Raw genomic sequence first — 18,643 nt, 5'->3', positions numbered from 1 at the left:
CTGAGGCCAGGATGGGGTTACAACCACCTTCCTCATCCCGCAGGGGCCACACCCGGAACACGCCTTCTAGGAGACACGCCCCGAACCCGAATCCACCAGGAGGAACTTTAAGAAACTCAGCAAATACCTCCCCCTACCCACCCCCACCACTCCCAAGGGACCTTCAGCCCTTGGCTCGCTGTACGGAGCCCAAAGCAGCTCTAACTCCAGAGACAAGGGAGACCACCTGCCAACAGATGAGCCGTTCCCTCCGCCCGCCGGCACGACAGGGCACTCTGGGATGGCGGATCCTCTCACGGGAAATCATTCTCTCCACGCCAGTACTATTCCCCGTGAAAGGAGGGGCCGCTCGAGGGCTCGTGGAACGTCCCATCCCCGCCGACACAGCGCCACACACAGCCTGGCACAGCCCAGCCCTGCCCGTGGCCAAGCATCCAGGGTGCCATCACAGGGCAGGTTTGAGCCCAATTCCAAAGCAGCGGGCCCTGGGATCCCCCAAAGCTGGTTCCCAGCCCAACTCCATCTCCCGTGACCAGGATTCCCGTGAGCAGGCCGCAAGGCAGCTGCCTTCAGGTAGAAACAGATTCCCCCAGAGACGCACACGTTTCTGGAGCAAAATGCACACAGGTGCACTCACACGCACCCACACGCACATACATTGTGCACACAACCCTGAAATACCATCCGCACATCCTAAGAATATCTCCACTACGAACAGGGACTGATCCATTTCTTACCCCAAGGCCTGTCTTTGTAAGAAATGAACCCCCTGGTTTTGTCTTAGATAATAATGAAGATCCCACCACTTTGGTACACCAAGTGCAGAGGTGCTTGGGGTGACGATCTTTTTCCTTAAGAGCGGCTCCTGAAAATCACAAAACTGTAACCACTAATGATTGATTCAGACAAGGGTAACCAACGGATGCGGAGAAGGCTGGTGAGAGGCTGCTGAGCAACAGGGTGGTCAAATCTGGGGAACCCAGCATCGCTTTCTTGGCCCCAAGATCAACCTCAGCATCACCAGAAATGGGACAGTCAGATGTCTCCTGCCTCCTGGGGAGATGCAGTGCGAAGTTTCTTGCCTCTCTCTTGCCAAGCTCGTCATCCTGGGTGTGATAAGGCTCTGCAGCTGTGCAGGGTACCCTGGCAGTCACCGGCCATATGCGGCTAAGTCAATGGAAACTCACTAAAACTAAATAAAATGTACAATTCAGCTCCTCAGCCACGCCAGCCCCATAGCAAGTGCTCGACAGCGCTAGGAAGTTTTGCCCATGTCGTCAGGTGTGATGGGGTCTGGTGGTTACGGAAGAATTAATCCTCACCAGTTAGAGACGTGGACTGACACATCATCTGGGATTTGTCTTCAACTGTCGGCAGAGAAAAAGCAAAGAGATGAAGCAAGTGTGGCAAAACGGTCATAAATGTTAATTAGAAATTGTTAGTCATTGTTAGGCTATGGGGTTATTACATTATACTAGTCTCTCTACTTTTTGAATGGAAGTTTTCATAATAGGAGGAATGCAATATTTGCATGATCTCAAAACACTTCCCTTCCTGCAATGCTTTTCATCACCAAAAGGAATGGTAACTTTACAGAGAGCAATGTGGTGGATACCAACTGAACCAAGGGTCAAGGTTAAAACACCACAGTGACAGGACGGTCATCCTGCTGCTGGCAAGCGGCCACTGAAACAGTGATACGACAACCGGTAAAGTCTGCAGGACACTTATTAAATAAGACTGCATCAATGCTAATGTTCCTTTATATTTTTGTTTCCTCTTACACTTAATAAATGACCTGCTTATGTCACCATTTTCTTTTTTTTTTAATTTATTTATTTATTTATTTATCTATTTCTGGCTGCTTGGGTCTTCGCTGCTGTGCGCGGGCTTTCTCTAGCTGCCGAGAGCAGGGTCTACTCTTTATTGCGGTGCGCAGGCCTCTCATTGCTGTGGCTTCTCTTGTTGCAGAGCACGGGCTCTAGGCGCACGGGCTACAGTAGTTGTGGCACGTGGGCTCAGTAGTTGTGGCTCGCAGGCTCTAGAGCGCAGGCTCAGTAGTTGTGGCGCACGGGCTTAGTTGCTCTGTGGCATGTGGGATCTTCCCGGACCAGGGCTCAAACCCATGTCTCCTGCATTGGCAGGCAGATTCTTAACCACTGTGCCACCAGGGAAGTCCCAAGTCCACCATTTTCAACTAGCTTTTATTTTTCATAAATTTTCTAATTGTGGTAAAATACTCATAACATAAAATTTACCATTTTAACCATTTTTAAGGGTGTCCTTTCGTGGCATTAAGCACATTCATACTGCTATGCAAACATCACCACGTTCCATCTCCAGAACCTTTCCATCTTCCCCAACTGAGGCTCTGTCCCCATTAAACTCTGACTCCCCAGCCCCCTCCCCCAGCCCCTGCCACCCAGCCTTCTACTTTCCGTCTCCATGAAATTGACTCCAGGGACCTCATGTAAATGGAATCACACGAGATTTGTCTTTTTGTTTGTTAGCTTATTAGCAGAAGGCAGTAATAGCATTTTGTTTATTATGCTCACTAGCATAATGTCCTCAAGGTTCATTCATGTTACAGCCTGTATCAGAATGCCCTTCCTGGGACCTCCCTGGTGGCGCAGCGGTTAAGAATCTGCCTGCCCATGCAGGGGACACGGGTTCAAGCCCTGGTCCGGGAAGATCCCACATGCCGCGGAGCAACTAAGCCCGTGCGCCACAGTTACTGAGCTGGCGTGCCACAACTACTGAGCCCACGTGCCACAACTACTGAAGCCCGTGCACCTAGAGCCCGTGCTCCGCAACAAGAGAAGCCACCGCAATGAGAAGCCCGCGCACCGCAACGAAGAGTAGCCCCCGCTCAGCACTAGAGAAAGCCCGTGCGCAGCAACAAAGACCCAATGCAGCCAAAAATAAAATAAATAAATAAATGTTAAAAGGAAAGAATGCCCTTCCTTTTTAAGGTTAGATTTCATTTTTTAACCTCATTCCATAAGAGAGTACCCTGGGACTGAGGAAATACGCACTCAAGGCTTTGGGGTAAAGGGGCATATGGGCGAGCAACCCGCCCGTAGCCAGGAAATGAGATGAGCAGCCCTCCCCAGTAAGCTCCGGCAGCCCAGTCCCTTGGGAATCCCAGGAAGCTCCCCACTTTCATCGCCACAGCAGTCTCTGAAGTAGCCTCCCTCCCTTGAATTCTTCCCCTTCTGGAACCCAAGTCATGATACTCTCAGCATGAATCAGCCTCAACGGTGCCACAGAGCCCGCTGGAGAAAGGCCAGCTGCTGGGCGCACCCCAGGGCCCTTGGGGACCAGAGCTGGCGACCTCCCCACCACATGGCCTGAGGGCCAGCCTCACCAACTCTCCCCTGGTGTCCCTGAACCTCCCCCTCCATGCTCTGCCCTCTTCCAGGAATGGCCTCCCCCTCCATCACCTCCTCTGCTTCCCTGGAGAACTCCTATTCATTCTGAAGGGTCCACCCAAATGCCCCAACCTCTCTGCAGCCTCTCCTGCCCTACGGAGGGTACGGGTGGCTTCTGCCTATCTAGCATCTATCCCTCACGCAGTCAATGCCCCACTTTCGTCTGGGGCCGTCCCTTCCCCACTCTCACTCCATCAGGCTCAGGTGGACCTGCACCCCACCTCGACCCCAAGTCATGCCTGACTCCTCGTCTCCAAGCTCCAAAAGAGAGGTTGTGACCTAGATCTGGCACAGTCTTTCCCCCGACCTCAGCAACAGGTCCGAGAATGGGCATGAGATCCAAACCAGGACAAGAACACTCAACTCCAGGGCTATGGTGATCCCGAAGGATTCCGCAGGAAACTCTCCATTCGTAAGCACTGTGGGCGGTCCAGAGAATGGAGCCACCAGAGGAAACAGAGCCCAGAGGTGGAGAGAGGCAGCCTGGTCGTCTTTGAGACCCTGGATCCAGCTGTACCTGAACCCACATACTTTTCACTTCTGAGTACCGACCTTTTTTCCCTTCTTTTCACTCCCCCACTGCCCCTTCCTCCTCTTTCTCCTTCTCTCTCTTTGCTTTAAGCCAGTTCAAACTGAGGCTTCGTTACTTATAACTGAAAGTCTCAAAGTCACCCTCAAACCCTTTCTTACCCAGGCATTCAAGCAGAAACCATACCGACATTTCCAGCATATTTATCAATATCTCAATTATGCACTTGTTCACATATTATTAGCAGACCGAGTCCTCCCCTAAACTATGAACTTCTGGAGGGGAGGGGGCAAGCTTTGCATAGGACTCATTTTGGTACCCCAGCCCTGGCTCTCAACAAGGTTGTTGTTGGTTTTTTAATTTATTAATTTATTTATTTCTTCATTTTTGGCTGCATTGGGTCTTCCGTTGCTGCACACGGGCCTTCTCTAGCTGCGGCGAGCAGGGGCTACTCTTCGTTGCAGTGTGCAGCCTTCTCATTGCGGTGGCTTCTCTTGTTGCAAAGCACGGGCTCTAGGCACGCGGGCTTCAGTAGTTGTGGCAGGCGGGCTCAGTAGCTGTGGCTCGCGGGCTCTAGATCGCAGGCTCAGTAGTTGTGTCACACGGGCTTAGTTGCTCCACAGCAAGTGGGATATTCCCGGACCAGGACTCGAACCTGTTTCCCCTGTATTTGCAGGTGGATTCTTAACCACTGCACCACCAGGGAAGTCCCTCACCAAGGTTTCTGAATGAATCAGTGAACCACCTAACCAACTGTGGGTGCCCAACCAGTGGACAAGTCAGGCATGCCCACCACATGCCAGACCACGCTGGCCCCTCAGGGGACACAGGGTGTCTGAACAGCCCCCAGCCCACGCCTGCTCCAAGCAGCTTGCAGTCTGGCTGGGGAAGGGCGATCAATGACACGGGGCCTGCCAGACTCTCCCCTGCTTGAGACGGGGACTTAGGAAAAACCTGGAGGGGTGCGCTGTGTCTGGATGAATCTGAAGGTGCGTGCCTGCACTGCTGCTGGCGTGGGGTCTCTGGACAATTGTCACTTCCTAAGTCTCCCTGCACATCTGTCAGCTTAGGTTTGCAGTCCAGGCATAGGGCAATAAACTGAGAGCTGCTGGTGCTGAAAGGACAGCTCCCCTGGGAGCCCAGCACAGCTGCTAGCACCCCAATCCCGCTGCACCAATCTGTCATTTAATCGGCACCCACTGTGTGCCAGTTTACATGCATTTCCTCCAAACCATCCTATGAGGGAAGCATCATTATCCCCGTGTCACCCGACCCTGCCCCTCACACCCTCTCCTGGCCACGTCACCACCTGAAATTCTATCATACAGTTATCTGTCTGTTGCCTGTTTCTCACACCAGAATGTGAGCTCCACGAGGACAGGGTCAGCCCTGTATCCCCAGCACCCGGGACAGCGCCCAGCACACCACAGCATGCGGCCATTACTGCTTAATCAACGAACAAATGAAACAGATTTCCATGCGGTGCAGCCAGGTGTCCACGGCAAGGGCGGGGAACTTGTTCCTGAATGGCCTCACCGTGGCCCAACACCACACTACAGACCCAAGCTCCCTCCCCTCCCTCTCCTGCCCCACCTCCAACTACAGACCTCCACCCAAGCGGTAATTATTAAAATCGGGGCCACACAACCCCCAGGGCTCCTGCTCCCTTCAAGCCCCCTCTTGGCCTCCAGTACTTCCGCCTTCTGGTTGGTGAGATCCGCCCACATGGCAGGGTCGCGGCGACTTCCAGACAACCCCAGCCCAGATGCCCTTGTGCCCTTGGTGACTCCTTCAGCTGGACATTTGGGGAGGAGGGGGAACTTCATCATCGGGTGGAAGATGGGAGCTCAAGGGCAGACCACACCCCGCAGGTCTGACCTTCACCATCTTGCAGCTCCTGCTTCCCTGAAAAGCAGGACTGAAGGTGCAGGGACCTGGTCCCAAGACGAGTCTTTCTCTTAGTGTAACCCTAATGACTCTGCTTCATTCAGAGTTATTCACTGTCCATTCTGCGGCCAGAGGGACACACCCCACACCCTGACACGTGTATGCACCTGGGCCACCCCTCCTGCAGCAATGGAGGACCTGAGTCCCAGGGAAGCTAAGTGACCAGCCCAAGGGTGCCCAGTGGGTGAGCGATGGGACCAAGACGAACGGTACACCATCAGAACACTCAGTCCATGCTGGGCTCTGGGCCAAGCACTTGCCATGCTCGGCATTTAGTTCTCCAACTCTCTAATGAGGGTTAATTATTTTGTCCCTTTTACAGATGAGGAAACGGAAGCTCAGAGACTCAATCAACCCTGTGAGATTAGTACTACTATTATTTCCCGTCTTTCAGAAGAGGAAGCCAAGGCACAGAGAGGCCATGTAACATGCCCGAGATCATGCAGCCATTAAGGGGAGGGGCCCCGAGGCAGACCCAGGTGGTCCGACAACAGAAGTCACCCGTGGTGAAATTCTACTTTCCAGTTCTCAAGTACATAAGTCCCCTACATACGAACCTTCAAGTTGCGAACTTCCAAAGATGCGAATGTGCTACTACCCAGACATCACTGGATCGTTTTTTCAAGGGGGTAGATAGAATTGAATCCAGCAAGGAACCAGAACCTGTGTCATCAACGTCAGGCGAGAGTGACATTGCAGCTTGCCTTCCATCTCCTACTGCTGATGACCCTTCAGCTCTACCATCTCCCACCTCCTCTCCCCACTCCAGTCAGTAACTCTTCTTGCCTGTTCACTCGATGCCAGCCCCTGGATGCCAGCTGTTGTGCTGTACTATTGTCATTTTCAAGGTACTGGACTGTAAGATTTAAAATGTTCTCTTGGGACTTTGCTGGTGGCGCAGTGGATAAGACTCCGTGCTCCCAATGCAGCAGGCCTGGGTTCGATCCCTGCTCAGGAAACTAGGTCCCACACGCATGCCGCAACTAAGAGTCTCCATGCCACAACTAAGGAGCCCGCCTGCTGCAACTAAGACCCAGCACAACCAAATAAATAAATATTTTTAAAAGTTTTCTTTATTTTTTGTGTTTATTTTTTATGTACTATTTGTGTGAAAAGTCTTATAAACCTATTACAGTACGGTACTATGTAGCCGATTGTTAGTTGGGTACCTAAGCTAACTTTGTTGGACTTATGAACAAATTGGACTTACAAACACACTCTCGGGACGGGACTCATTCTTCTGTAGGGGACCTACTTTATTTACCATGTGCCATCCACTCCCAGGTAACGTGGAGAGGACACACCGGCTCTCTCCACTGCCCCAGGTTCGTGGGGAGACAGCCAAGGGAGCAATTCAAATGTGGGGCAGGATGGAGACAGCAAGCAACAGAGGTGAAGGAACTGAGGTTATGAGAAGGCAGAAACTAGGAGGCAAAGAAAACCAACAGAGACAAGGGTGAGGAAAGGAGATGGTGAACACGGAGAATGGGGTAAAAACCCAGAGAGTCACTGAGGCATCTATGGGGGCACCTGGCCTCCGGCTCCGGCTCCCTTGGATCCCTAAACGCACTAAACTCTGTAACAAGCTCAGGTGCCCTGCTGTTTAAGAAACGACTTCACTTAGTCACGGTGAGCACTGTCCACACTCACACTTTCTGTGAGCTGAGCCAGCACTCCGTGGTCAACTCCAGTGGCCCTTCCACTCATCTGGCTACGGATCCCCGGGGCTGCCAGGGAGGGGTGTGAAGAGGTCTGGACCTCAGCCTGGGAGCTCTGACAGCACGGGGATCCTTGCAGGGAGGGCTGGGTTCCCTGCAGGGAGGAATCGGCAAAAACTCAGACTGGAGGTCAGACAGATCTGAGTTTAGAGCTGGCTGTCCCTCTCACCTGCCATCAGACCAGCCTCCCTGTCAGCCTCATCTGTACCATGGGGCCAATAACACTTACCTGGCAGGGTACAGAATGGATTAGAATCAATGCACACAGCATCTAGAGCAAAGCCTGGAACATACAAAATGCTCAGGAAATGGTGGATGTCATTATTGTGGTGGCAATTAACAAGAAAAAATTGTGGCAGAGAAGCAGTCTGAGACACTGGGAATTAGTCTGCCCAAATCTCGATCCACACTTCTTATTGCACCTACCTGGCCGTGTTCTTGATTTGCTTCTCTGTTGGCCAGGAGTCCCGGGTTGAGGCATCAGAGGCTCCCTCTGCTCAACGGGAAGAATGATTTTGAATCCCATGATCGATTAGTGATGTCTGCCCTGGGTACAAAGGAAGGCTGACAGTAGGTGTGCTATGTATCCTACCCTAATAATCCTATTAATGTTCAGGCAGTACTACCCTTAAACAAGAGGGACTCTGTCCCTAAGCCTATCCCTTTAGATCCATTACTTCTCCAACTTTCATGCACACATGAATCACTGAAGGATCTTATGAAAATAAAGATTCTGATTCCATAGGTCTGGGGTGGAGCCCAAGTTTCTGCATTTCTAACAAGTGCTAGCTGATGCCAATGCTATGGATCTGTGGAGTATGTGTGGATCAGGGTTTAGAGGTCCTGCTCTCACAATCTCAGACTAATTTTTTAGGGAGACTTTGAGCACCTTGGTCACGGGGGATCCAGCACTCATCGCTGGCAGGGTGAGCTGTCACCCTGGACGTTCACTTTGTGAATAACATGGGCAGGACCAGGCAAGTACTGCTTCACATCTCCTGTCCTGTGTCCTTGGAACAAAAGGTGGGTGCAAATCCATACAATGGAACATCATTCAGCCTTAAAAAGGAAGGTACTACAATGAGGTATCACCTCACACCGGTCAGAATGGCCACCATTAAAAAGTCTACAAATAACAGACGCTGGAGAGGACACGGAAAAAAGAGAACCCTCCTACACTGTGGATGGGAATTTAAGTTGTGGAAAACAGTATGGAGGTTCCTCAAAAAAAGTAAAAATACAGTTACCATGTGATCCAGCAGTCCCACCCCTTGGCATATCTGGACAAAACTATAATTCAAAGAGATACCCGCACCCCTATGTTCACAGCAGCACTATTTACAATAGCCAAGACATGGAAGCAACATAAATGTCCATCGACAGATGAATGGATAAAGATATGGCACATATATACAATGGAATATTACTCAGCCATTAAAAAGAATGAAATAACGCCATTTGCAGCAACATGGATGGACCTACAGATTATCATACTAAGTGAAGAGAAAAGAAAGAGAAAGACCCTATCATTTACCATATGATATCACTCATATGTGGAATCTAAAATATGACACAAGTGAACGTATCTACAAAACAGAAGCAGACTCACAGACATAAAGAACAGACTTGTGGTTGCCAAGGGGGAGAGTGGGTGGGGGAGGGATGGATTGGGAGTTTGAGATTAGCAGATGCAAACTATTACATATAGAATGGATAAACAACAAGGTCCTACTGTATAGCTCATGGAACTATATTCAATGTCCTGTGATAAACTATAACGGAAAAGAATATGAAAAAGAATGTATATATATATATGTATAACTGAATCACTTTGCTGTACAGCAGAAATTAACACAACATTGTAAATCAACAATACTTCAATAAAATTAATTTTTTTTAAAAGAGGAAGAAAATTCTGACACTTGCTCCAACATGGATGAACCTTATGCTGAGTGAAAGGAGCCAGACGTAAAAAGGACAAGTATTGTAGGATTCCACTCATACGAGGTCCCTAGAGTAATCATATCCATAGGGACAGAAAGTAGAAGGGTGTGGGTCAAGGGCTGGAGGAGGGGGACGGGGGAGTTAGTGTTTAACGGGGACAGAGTCTCGGTTTGTGAAGATGAAAAACTCCTGGAGATGGATGGTGGTGATGGCTGCACAGCAAGGTGAATGTACTTAATGCCGCCGAAGTGTACACTGAAAACTGGTCAAAATTGTAAATTTTACATTAGGTATATTTTACCATAATTTTTAAAAAACTGACTGCATCCAAATGCTGTGAAGGTTTGTGGGTGATGCCACTGCTGGCATTGGCAGCCAGAAAGATGTGAGCAGCAGGCAGGCTTGGGTAAGAGAGAAGACAAACCACAGTCACGCTCCCCATCCGTGGGTTACACATCCCAGAGATTCAACCAGCCGGGGATGGAAACTACTACGTGATCCGCGGCTGATTGAATCCGTGGATGGTTGAATCCACGGATGCAGAACCCGCGAATACGGAGGAACACCCGCAAGAGATCTGAGCATCCGCGGACATGCCAGCATTCGCGGGAGTCCTGGAACTAAATCGGCTCCCTGATCCCCGCTCCCCGCCCCCGCGGGTACGGAGAGACGACTGCCATTCATCCGCGAAAGCCTTACTCTGAAGACAGCATGAACGCCATAGGCTGATGCCCAAGAAAGAGTCACAGCCCAGAAACCTCAAGCATCCATTTGTTTCTCTTCCTGTTTCATTTCCAGGTTTCAAAGACACTCATGAATTGCCTTGGAATTCCCAGTACGGGCACATGGCAGCTGAGAAACATGTGAAACATTAATGAATTCATATCACTCCTGAACTTGTATATGTGCAGGACTAGAGGTAACTTGCATTAGACATAACTCCTATTCTTTTCTTTTTAATTGAAGTACAGTATAGTTGACTTAGAACGTGTGCCAGTCTCTGCTGTACAGCGAAGTGACTCAGTTTTACACATACAGACATTCTTTTTTTAATATCCGTTTCCATTATCGTTTAGCCCAGGACACTGGATATAGCTCCCTGTGCTATACAGTAGGACCTTGCTGTTCACCCATTCTAAATGTTGATAGTTTGCATCTACCAACCCCGAACTCTCAGCCCACCCCTCTCCCTCCCCCCAACCCCTTGGCAGTCATAAGCCTGCTCTCTACCTATTCTTTTTTTTTTTTCCTACCTATTCTTTATGTTGGCAACGAGGTGGACACTGAACTCCAGATGTGAGCAGTTTCATTTCCATATGATAGGTTTCAATCACATTTTCAAAAAAAATCAAATATTCCAGCTTTACTTAAATACTGTTTGACTTTAAAATGTTACTTATTCATCTTAATTTGTATTTTGCCTTTTCAACTTAATAGAAGTTTCGAATATTTTAGAATTAAACATCATTTAACTTTTTTCAGTTTCTGACATTTGCTTTAATTTACCTTTGTGGGGTTTTTTTAATTACATTTTTCATTTGAATCCTTTAGGCTAGTGCTCTTCCAGAGAAACTTCTGCAATGATGGAAACGTTAAATGCCTGTGTTGTCCCATACAGCAGCGCTGGCCACATGTGACTATAGAGAACTTGAAATGTGGCTGGTGTGACTGAGGAACTAGCTTTTTAATTTTATTTTAATAAATTTAGATTTACCTTTTCTTTTTTTTTTTGGCCGCATGGCATATGGGCCCTTAGTTCCCCGTCCAGGGATCAAACCCATGCCCCCTGCATTGGGAGCACGGAGTCTTAACCACTGGACCTCCAGGGAAGGTCCAAGATTTACTTTTAAATTGTCACAGGTGGCAAGGGCTATAGTCCCAGACAGAACACCTTTAGATTATTACTGTTAACAGAACCCAAATATAAGTGAAAATTTTGACTATCAATAATGATTTTGCTGCAATGAAATCAATCAAATAAATCATATGACATACATAATAATTAATAAACTATGTCTTTATTACTCATCCAAGCAAGGTTGCCCAGCAACGAATGCCAAAGACGCGTGTAAAAATGAACTACACTCACAGCTACCTTTCCATTTATTTATTTATTTTTCTGGCCTCGCCACTCGGCATGTGGGATCTTAGCTCCCCGACCAGGAATCGAACCCGTGGCCCCCGCAGCAGAAGCGTGGAGGCTTAACCACTGGACCGCCAGGGAAGCCCCTTCAGCTGTCTCTGATGCCAGCCAGTCTTCAATCAGATGACGGCCACCGTCTTACAGAGGGCTCAATGTTGTCACCACAGAAGTATCGTTGTCGTAAGGAGGACAGAACCCATTTTGTTGAGAAGCTCATTAGCTTGGTTTCTTACTTGAAATAACCAGACATACGGCAGGTGGGCTTCCGCGGGGACATTGCTCTGGCCCGACTGCGTTTGGGGCGGGGCCGTCAGTGAAAGAACAAAGGAGGCCGGCGCACAATGTGTTCTCAGAGCCCTTCCAGTCCCGGCAAGGGTGCAGGCAGCAGGGAGGGCTCGGAATTCTAATCCCCGCGTCCAGTGGGGAGTAGAGACTCAGCGTGTGAGACACGTACCCTGCAGCTGCGGGTGATGACGATAATTATTCCCCAGGGTCGTGGCGGGGGGGGGGGGGGGGGGGGGGGGAAAGGGGGGCCGGGCAACCCCGGGGGGGGGGGGGGGCGGGCGGGGGGGCGGGGGGGGGGGGGGGGGGGGGGGGGGGGGGGGGGATGCAGACAAGCAGGGCCCAGACAAACCCAGGTGTGAATCCTACCAACTGCTCTACGGCCTCGGGAGAACCAAACAGGACTAGAAACTGCAGCTACTCCCAGGACGGCCAAGGATCAGAGGAGATGATGTACAGGAAGTGTGGGTCATCTATCTCCCCCTCCTCCATGAAGCCCTGGGCCGGCCGTGCCCCAGGTAGCCCAGCAAGGCAGAAGCGCCTCCCACCCCTTCTCCAGCCATGCAGACACCTGCTGACGTCGGAGAAAGCTCTGCCAAGACGGAAGGGTTTCTCCGACAGCCCCATGGATCTTGAGAAACTTGCTTGTTACAAACCGCCTCGAGTCCTCTCTGGAAAGAGACAGACTGGATAACAATAACAACGACATAAACAGCCACCGCTCTGGAGCACCAGCTGTAGACCAAGGACCTCGCCAGATGCTTCACATACCTCATCTTAATCACCTCGAGAAGCACAAACGTTTACAAAACCCGCGACCTTCAGAATTTCAGAGTCCCGGCTGGTGCAGGACTGGTCCTAAGTGGCTGTGAAGCGACCTCAGATAGAAGGACGGGGACTAAACCTACAGAAGGCCTCCCAGGGCCACTGCCACCACCCCACCTGTTAACCTCACTTACAAGGAGGAAAGCAAGGCTCAGGGGAAAAGTCCCCTGCACAAGAGAAGACGACAAAGAGGAGGATGGAATCACAGCACAGGCTCCTGGCTCCTTCTATGTTTCCCAAGGACCCCGCCACGGAAGGAGTGGGACCCGATCTTTTTTTTTTTTTGCGGTACGCGGGCCTCTCACTGCTGTGGCCCCTCCCGTTGCGGAGCACAGGCTCCGGACGCGCAGGCTCAGCGGCCATGGCTCACGGGCCCAGCCGCTCCGCGGCATGTGGGATCCTCCCGGCCCGGGGCACGAACCCGTGCCCCCTGCATCGGCAGGCGGACTCTCAACCACTTGCGCCACCAGAGAAACCCAAGGGACCTGATCTTTGGCCTTAGGAGCAACTCCCAACACCATAGCAGGAACTGTGCTGTGTGTGGCGGGGCGGGGCGGGGTGGGGTGGGCAGGTCCCCAACCAAGTCATTATAGTCTGGGCCGTCGGTGAGCCTCGGCACCAGGCCAACACCCAGAACTGACAATGGATCAGGTATGTGCTGCAGAGGTGCTCCTGCAGCGTTGTGCACAGAAGCGGAATCCAGAAAGCAACTTGAGTGTCCAAAAGTGGGAAATAATAAAATAAAGCAGGGTGTGATGACGAGACGGAATATTAAGCAAAAGCCCCCCTTAAGCTGAGGTTGCAAAGCAATTATGGAAGAAAAGGGAGACGGGATTACGGCAGGTCAACTTTCAAAAATTAGAATACAACGCTAGCTATAGAGTATCTACAGAAAAAGCCTGCAAGAAAAGTCAACACATTTAACAGTGATGATCTCCAGACCATGGGATCAAAGGTCTGCTGCTTTCATCTTTATACCTACTTCCCATAATTTAAAAACTTTTCTCCAAGGAGCATGTGTTACATTTATAACCATAATGTTATTTTACAGTGGCCCACGTTTAAGGTCACATTGCATTAAGCGAAAGAGGGTACCTGTGTCTTCAGAGGTTAATTCGCTCACCCTAAGTCACACAGCCAGCATCACGCGACGGAGTTTGATTGGTAACTGCTCAGGTGCCGTTCTGGACATGGAAGCAGCAGGGGGCACAGACAGACAGGTGGACTACACTTCCCAGCTTCCTTGCAGTGAGGTGGCGCCATGTGGGGCTCAACCAGGAAACGTGAGACCTCGCTGCCTTCTAGGACACGCAGAACCCAGTTTATTTTTCTTCTCAACTTAAGAATTACAAGGACCCACAAGCCCCCTGTGTATCTTTCCCTCCCTCCCTTACAGGTAGCCACTAACCTGATTTTGGAATCATCGTCATCTCACTTTTCACGTACTTTTTCTCTGCATTCCTAAACCACACAGTTTCCTGGGATTTGAGTGTTACATGATTGGAGTCATGCTTTCTTCTGTGTTTTGCTACTGTTCAAACACGTCTGTGAGATTCATCCATACGTTGCCTGGGACTGGACTTGTTTTCCTTGCAGCATTACTGCTCCATTGCATGGATACATACTGTTCCATCAACGTGGACCTCTGGGCTGATTCCAGCTCTTGCTTACCTTGAACAGTGCTGCTGAGAAGATCCTGGGCCACCTTCCCCGGCACACATGTGCAGAATTTCTCTAGCGCAGACACCCAGAAGAGAGTGGCCGTGTCCAAGTTTACATGGTAATTTCTGTTTTCCGAAGTAGTTATAATAGTATTGTCAGACTTCTTATATATTGAATACAAGAATGGCGTCCCATGGACTCTTATTTCGCATTTCCTCGATCACCAATGCCAGCGAGCAGCTGTTCACATGCTTATGGCTCATCTGTGTCCTCCCTTCCTGCAATGACTCTCTTTTTACATTTTCTATTGGGCTGTCTTTTCCTTACTGTGGTTCTTTATAGATTCTGGATATTATTATTTACTTAATTTTTTTTTTGGCTGTGCCGTGCAGCTTTTGGGATCTTAGCCCCCCGACTAGGGACTGAACCCGTGCCCCCCGCAGTCAAAGCGCTGAGTCCTAACCACTGGACCTCCAGGGAGTTCCCGATTCTGGATATTAATTACTTGTTGGTTAAATATGTTGCAAATGCAAATATGTCCTTCAAGTTCGTGGCTTGTCTTCTCCTGTCTTCCTGGCATTGTTTGGTAAATATTCATAATTTTTAATGTAGTTGAGTTTATCAATCTTTTATAGTTTGAACTTTTTGTGCCTTCAGAAATCTTTACCTAGCATGATAGCCAAAAGATATTGTTTCATATTTTCAAAAAGTTTTCAATTTTTTTTTAAAATTTCACTTGCAAATCTTTAATCCATCTAGAAATGCTTTTTCTGTATGGTGTGAGGTAGGACTCTAGTTTCATTGTTTCCATCTAGATTATTGTCTCAGTACCATTTATTCAATAGACCATCCTTAACTTGGTTGATCAGCAAGGCAACCTTTGTCAAAAGTCAAATGCCTTTATATACATGAATCTGTTTCTGGCCTCTCTGTTCTGTTCCATTGGTCAATTTGCCTAGCCCTGAACCAACACTACAGTCTTTAATTCCTAGAGCTTGATGATAAGTATGTTTCTGGATGTAGATAAACCATTCAAGGACTCGAGATTAGAACCTTAAAGATCAGTTGGTACAACCACCCACTGAGAAACAGAGGCTCAGAGACGGAAAGCATCTTTTGCAACGTCACACAGGAGCAGTGTTAAGAGCGGAATGTTTGTGTCCCCCCTCCACAAAAAAAATTCGTATGTTGAAATCTAACCCTCAGTGTGATGACATTTGGAGGTAGAACCCTTGGGCATAATTAGGTCATAAGGGTGAAGCCCTCATGAATGGAATTACTGCCCTTATACGAAGAAGCCAAAGAGCTAGCTCCGTCTCTTTCTGACCTATGAGGATACAAGAAGTCGGCAGTCTGTAACCTGGAAGAGGGCCCTCACCAGAACCCAACCTTGCTGGCACCCTGATCTCAGACCTCCAGCCTCTAGAACTGTGAGAAATACTTTTCTGCTGTTTATAAGGCACCCAGTCTACGGTACTTTGTTATGGCAGCCTGAAAGAACTAAGACAAACACCCATCTCTCACCCTGGAGGACATTCCTGTCCTGTTCAATATGACAATCACTGACCACATGTGTTTATTGAGCACTTGAAATATAGCTAGTTCAAATTGGGATGGGCTGTAAGTATAAAACACACCAGATTTTGAAGACTTGTGGTTGAAAATAAACTGTAAAATATCTTATGAATAATTTCTTTATATTGATTACATATTGAATATCCTTTGGATATAAAGTGTTAACTAAAATATATTCTCATAATTAATTTCACCTGTTTCTTTTCACCGTCTCATGACAGTGAGATGGGAAATTAGCCACACATTAAACTGAACGGCTATGAGAAAATTTAAAACTACCTCTGTGGCTTGTATGCTATTTCTATTGGACAGGTCTGGGTCATACTATTAAATTCACTCAATCACAAAGCCTTGATTAAGGACCTAATATGTGGACTGAACAGTAGTAAGGGCCGCACAAGGAGGAAGGGAACAGAAATAGTTCTAATCAATGCATTCCATTTCCTCACTGGGCTTATCACCTGTAGAAGCGTCATCAGCCCAAGCATGAAAGAAATGGTTCATGGTCCAGCCCTCAGCCCAGCTGGAGAGCTCTATTCCAGTTACAGCGGGAGCAGCACCAGTGTCAAAATCTAGAGATCATTTAGACCAACCCTCCTGTCTAACGGATTAACCAGTAGAGGTCCAGAGAGGTTGAGACACCTACCCAAGGTCACACAGCAGGTGTGGGACAGAGCTCCTTCCCCGCATCTGAAGTCTCCAGACCCGGGTTTCTCCCTTCCCTTCGAGTGAACACTCCACCAACTTACATCTCACACCAGCACACAGGACCCTCGAGAACAATCCTCTGAAAGCCCAAGTTCCCACACCAGAGGAGACCTTGCAGATTTGTGCAGCCAGCCCCTCCCACCTTCCCGCCAAGAGAAACACCACAGGAGTTCCTCCAGGCCTTCCCACCAGCAACCCCTCTCCAGCGGGACTCCCCAACTTCATGAAGGAGACACAACGCCCCCCCCCACCAGAGGAAACAGAGATGAGACTGAGAGGGAAAGGACACAGTCCTGCCTCCCCACTCTCCCGCCCTGAAGCCGAGCTCAGCCCGGCCTCTGGGGTCAAGCTGTGCTCCATCTGACAGCAACTTGTGGAGACTTAATGGGACCAGGGACCCTCAACAATTGCCAGGAGACAATGAACTGTGTAGGTGTGACAGCAAAAAGGATGCCAACCCAGCTCAACTCACCACCTGCCCACTCCGCCCACGGAGGCAGGAGGCCTGGCAGGAGGGTAAGAGCAGGTGAAGGCGGGCTCCCCGGGGCAGGAGGCCGACGCCTAGGGCTGCACACCCAGAGCAGTGGGTCCTCCCGCAAGACTCCTAGGGGCGAAGGAGCAATCCTAGAAAAGGGTTTTCATCCAGCTTTCAGGCAAGCCCACCCCGCCAAAATCTTAGAGGAACTTAATATTCCCTCCCCTCCCCACCAGCCCCTTAATTGGGAATCAAAGCGACAAGACCTTGGCTTCCACTCGGCAATCTGAAATCACTTTAGAAGAAGAAACTGAGGTTCAGGTGGGACCACAGACTTCCCACTATGAAAAAGCCAAGATGTATAGGTCCTGGTCCTGTGCCTCAGTTTCCTTACCCATTCCTCCTGCTTGCTATGAGGGCGGTCAGGGGTGGTACGGGGGACAGGGGTGGTCGGGGTTTCGCTGGGGTGGTGCGGGCCAACGCCTTTTATCATTAACAAAAGCGCCGAATAGCGATTGAGCTCGTGCAAAGTGCTTTCAAGGGATCATCTCACTTAATCCTCGCGGGGACCCCAGGGGTGGGGACTCTCATTATCCCCGCCTTTGAGACCTGGAAATTGAGGTTCAGAGAGGTGAAGCGACTCGCCCCAGGGCACCACGCTAAGTCGGAGGCGCGGGGAAACCGCGCTCCTCCCGGGTCCAGGGCGCAGAGCTGCGCGCGGAGACTCACAAACACCACGACGTCTCGTGTCCGGCTTCTTCCGGCCGAGGACAGGGTCCATTTATCACCCTGAATTCTCGGGGCGGCGGGGGGAGCGCGCTGGCGGCGCAGGAAGCCGGACCCGCCGCCCGCGCTCCCCACCCCCGCTCACCTCGCGTACTTCGTCTTCTGGAAATCCAGGAGCCGCGGAGCGAACATCGCGGCGGTTCCATCAGCCTCCAGCCCGGGGCTCCGACCGCGGCAACTTGAAGAGGCCGCGGCGCCGGAGCAGCAGGTCAGCGGCCGCGGGGCGGGGGCGGCCGGGGGCGCGCGGAGCCGAGCTGGAGCGGAGCCCGGAGCCGCCAACGCCAAATCCCCAGCAGCTGGTGGCGGGCGGGGCGGGGGGGCTCCGGGCCAATCGCCTGAGTCCCCGCAGCCCCGGCCCCCTCCCCGCGCGGGGCCGACCCCTCCCAGCCTCGCTGCGGGAAGGGAACCCTGGGGGAGGGGTGGAGGCCTAAGGGGAGCTTCCGAAAGCAGCCCCTTCTTCCTTGCTCCCCGGGCCCCCTCGTCCCGTAGTTTTTCCTGCGAGAAGACTGCCTGTTAGACGGAGCCCCGCTGTCCCCCGCGGCGGGGCCTGGGACGCCAAGGGGGGCGGACCCTGTCCGCGTGCCCGCCCTGCGGCCCCTCGCGTGGCCGGCCCCAGAG

General features: G+C 50.5%; 1 protein-coding gene across 2 annotated transcripts in view; it reads right to left on the bottom strand.

Annotated features, from left to right (window-relative positions):
- MMD2 (monocyte to macrophage differentiation associated 2) overlaps positions 1-18,239 on the bottom strand; it is a 48,806-nt gene extending 30,567 nt beyond the window's left edge. Inside the window, exons 1-2 of one of the 2 annotated variants that reach the window (XM_029221448.1) lie at positions 18,111-18,171; positions 8,052-8,118 (exon numbers count right to left, since the gene is read on the bottom strand). In XM_029221448.1, coding sequence (XP_029077281.1) covers positions 8,052-8,118; positions 18,111-18,171 — 128 coding nt within the window. Of the gene's footprint in view, positions 1-8,051; positions 8,119-18,110 lie in introns of both variants that reach the window. The other variant, XM_029221449.1, reaches the window with a different exon arrangement.
- Positions 18,240-18,643: the final 404 nt, after the last annotated feature.

This window comes from Monodon monoceros, unplaced genomic scaffold (genome assembly GCF_005190385.1).
Source record: "Monodon monoceros isolate NGI ecotype Baffin Bay Population unplaced genomic scaffold, NGI_Narwhal_1 Super_Scaffold_13, whole genome shotgun sequence".
In the NCBI taxonomy this organism is placed as follows: Eukaryota; Metazoa; Chordata; class Mammalia; order Artiodactyla; family Monodontidae; genus Monodon; species Monodon monoceros.
This window is presented reverse-complemented; position numbering and strand designations above follow the sequence as displayed.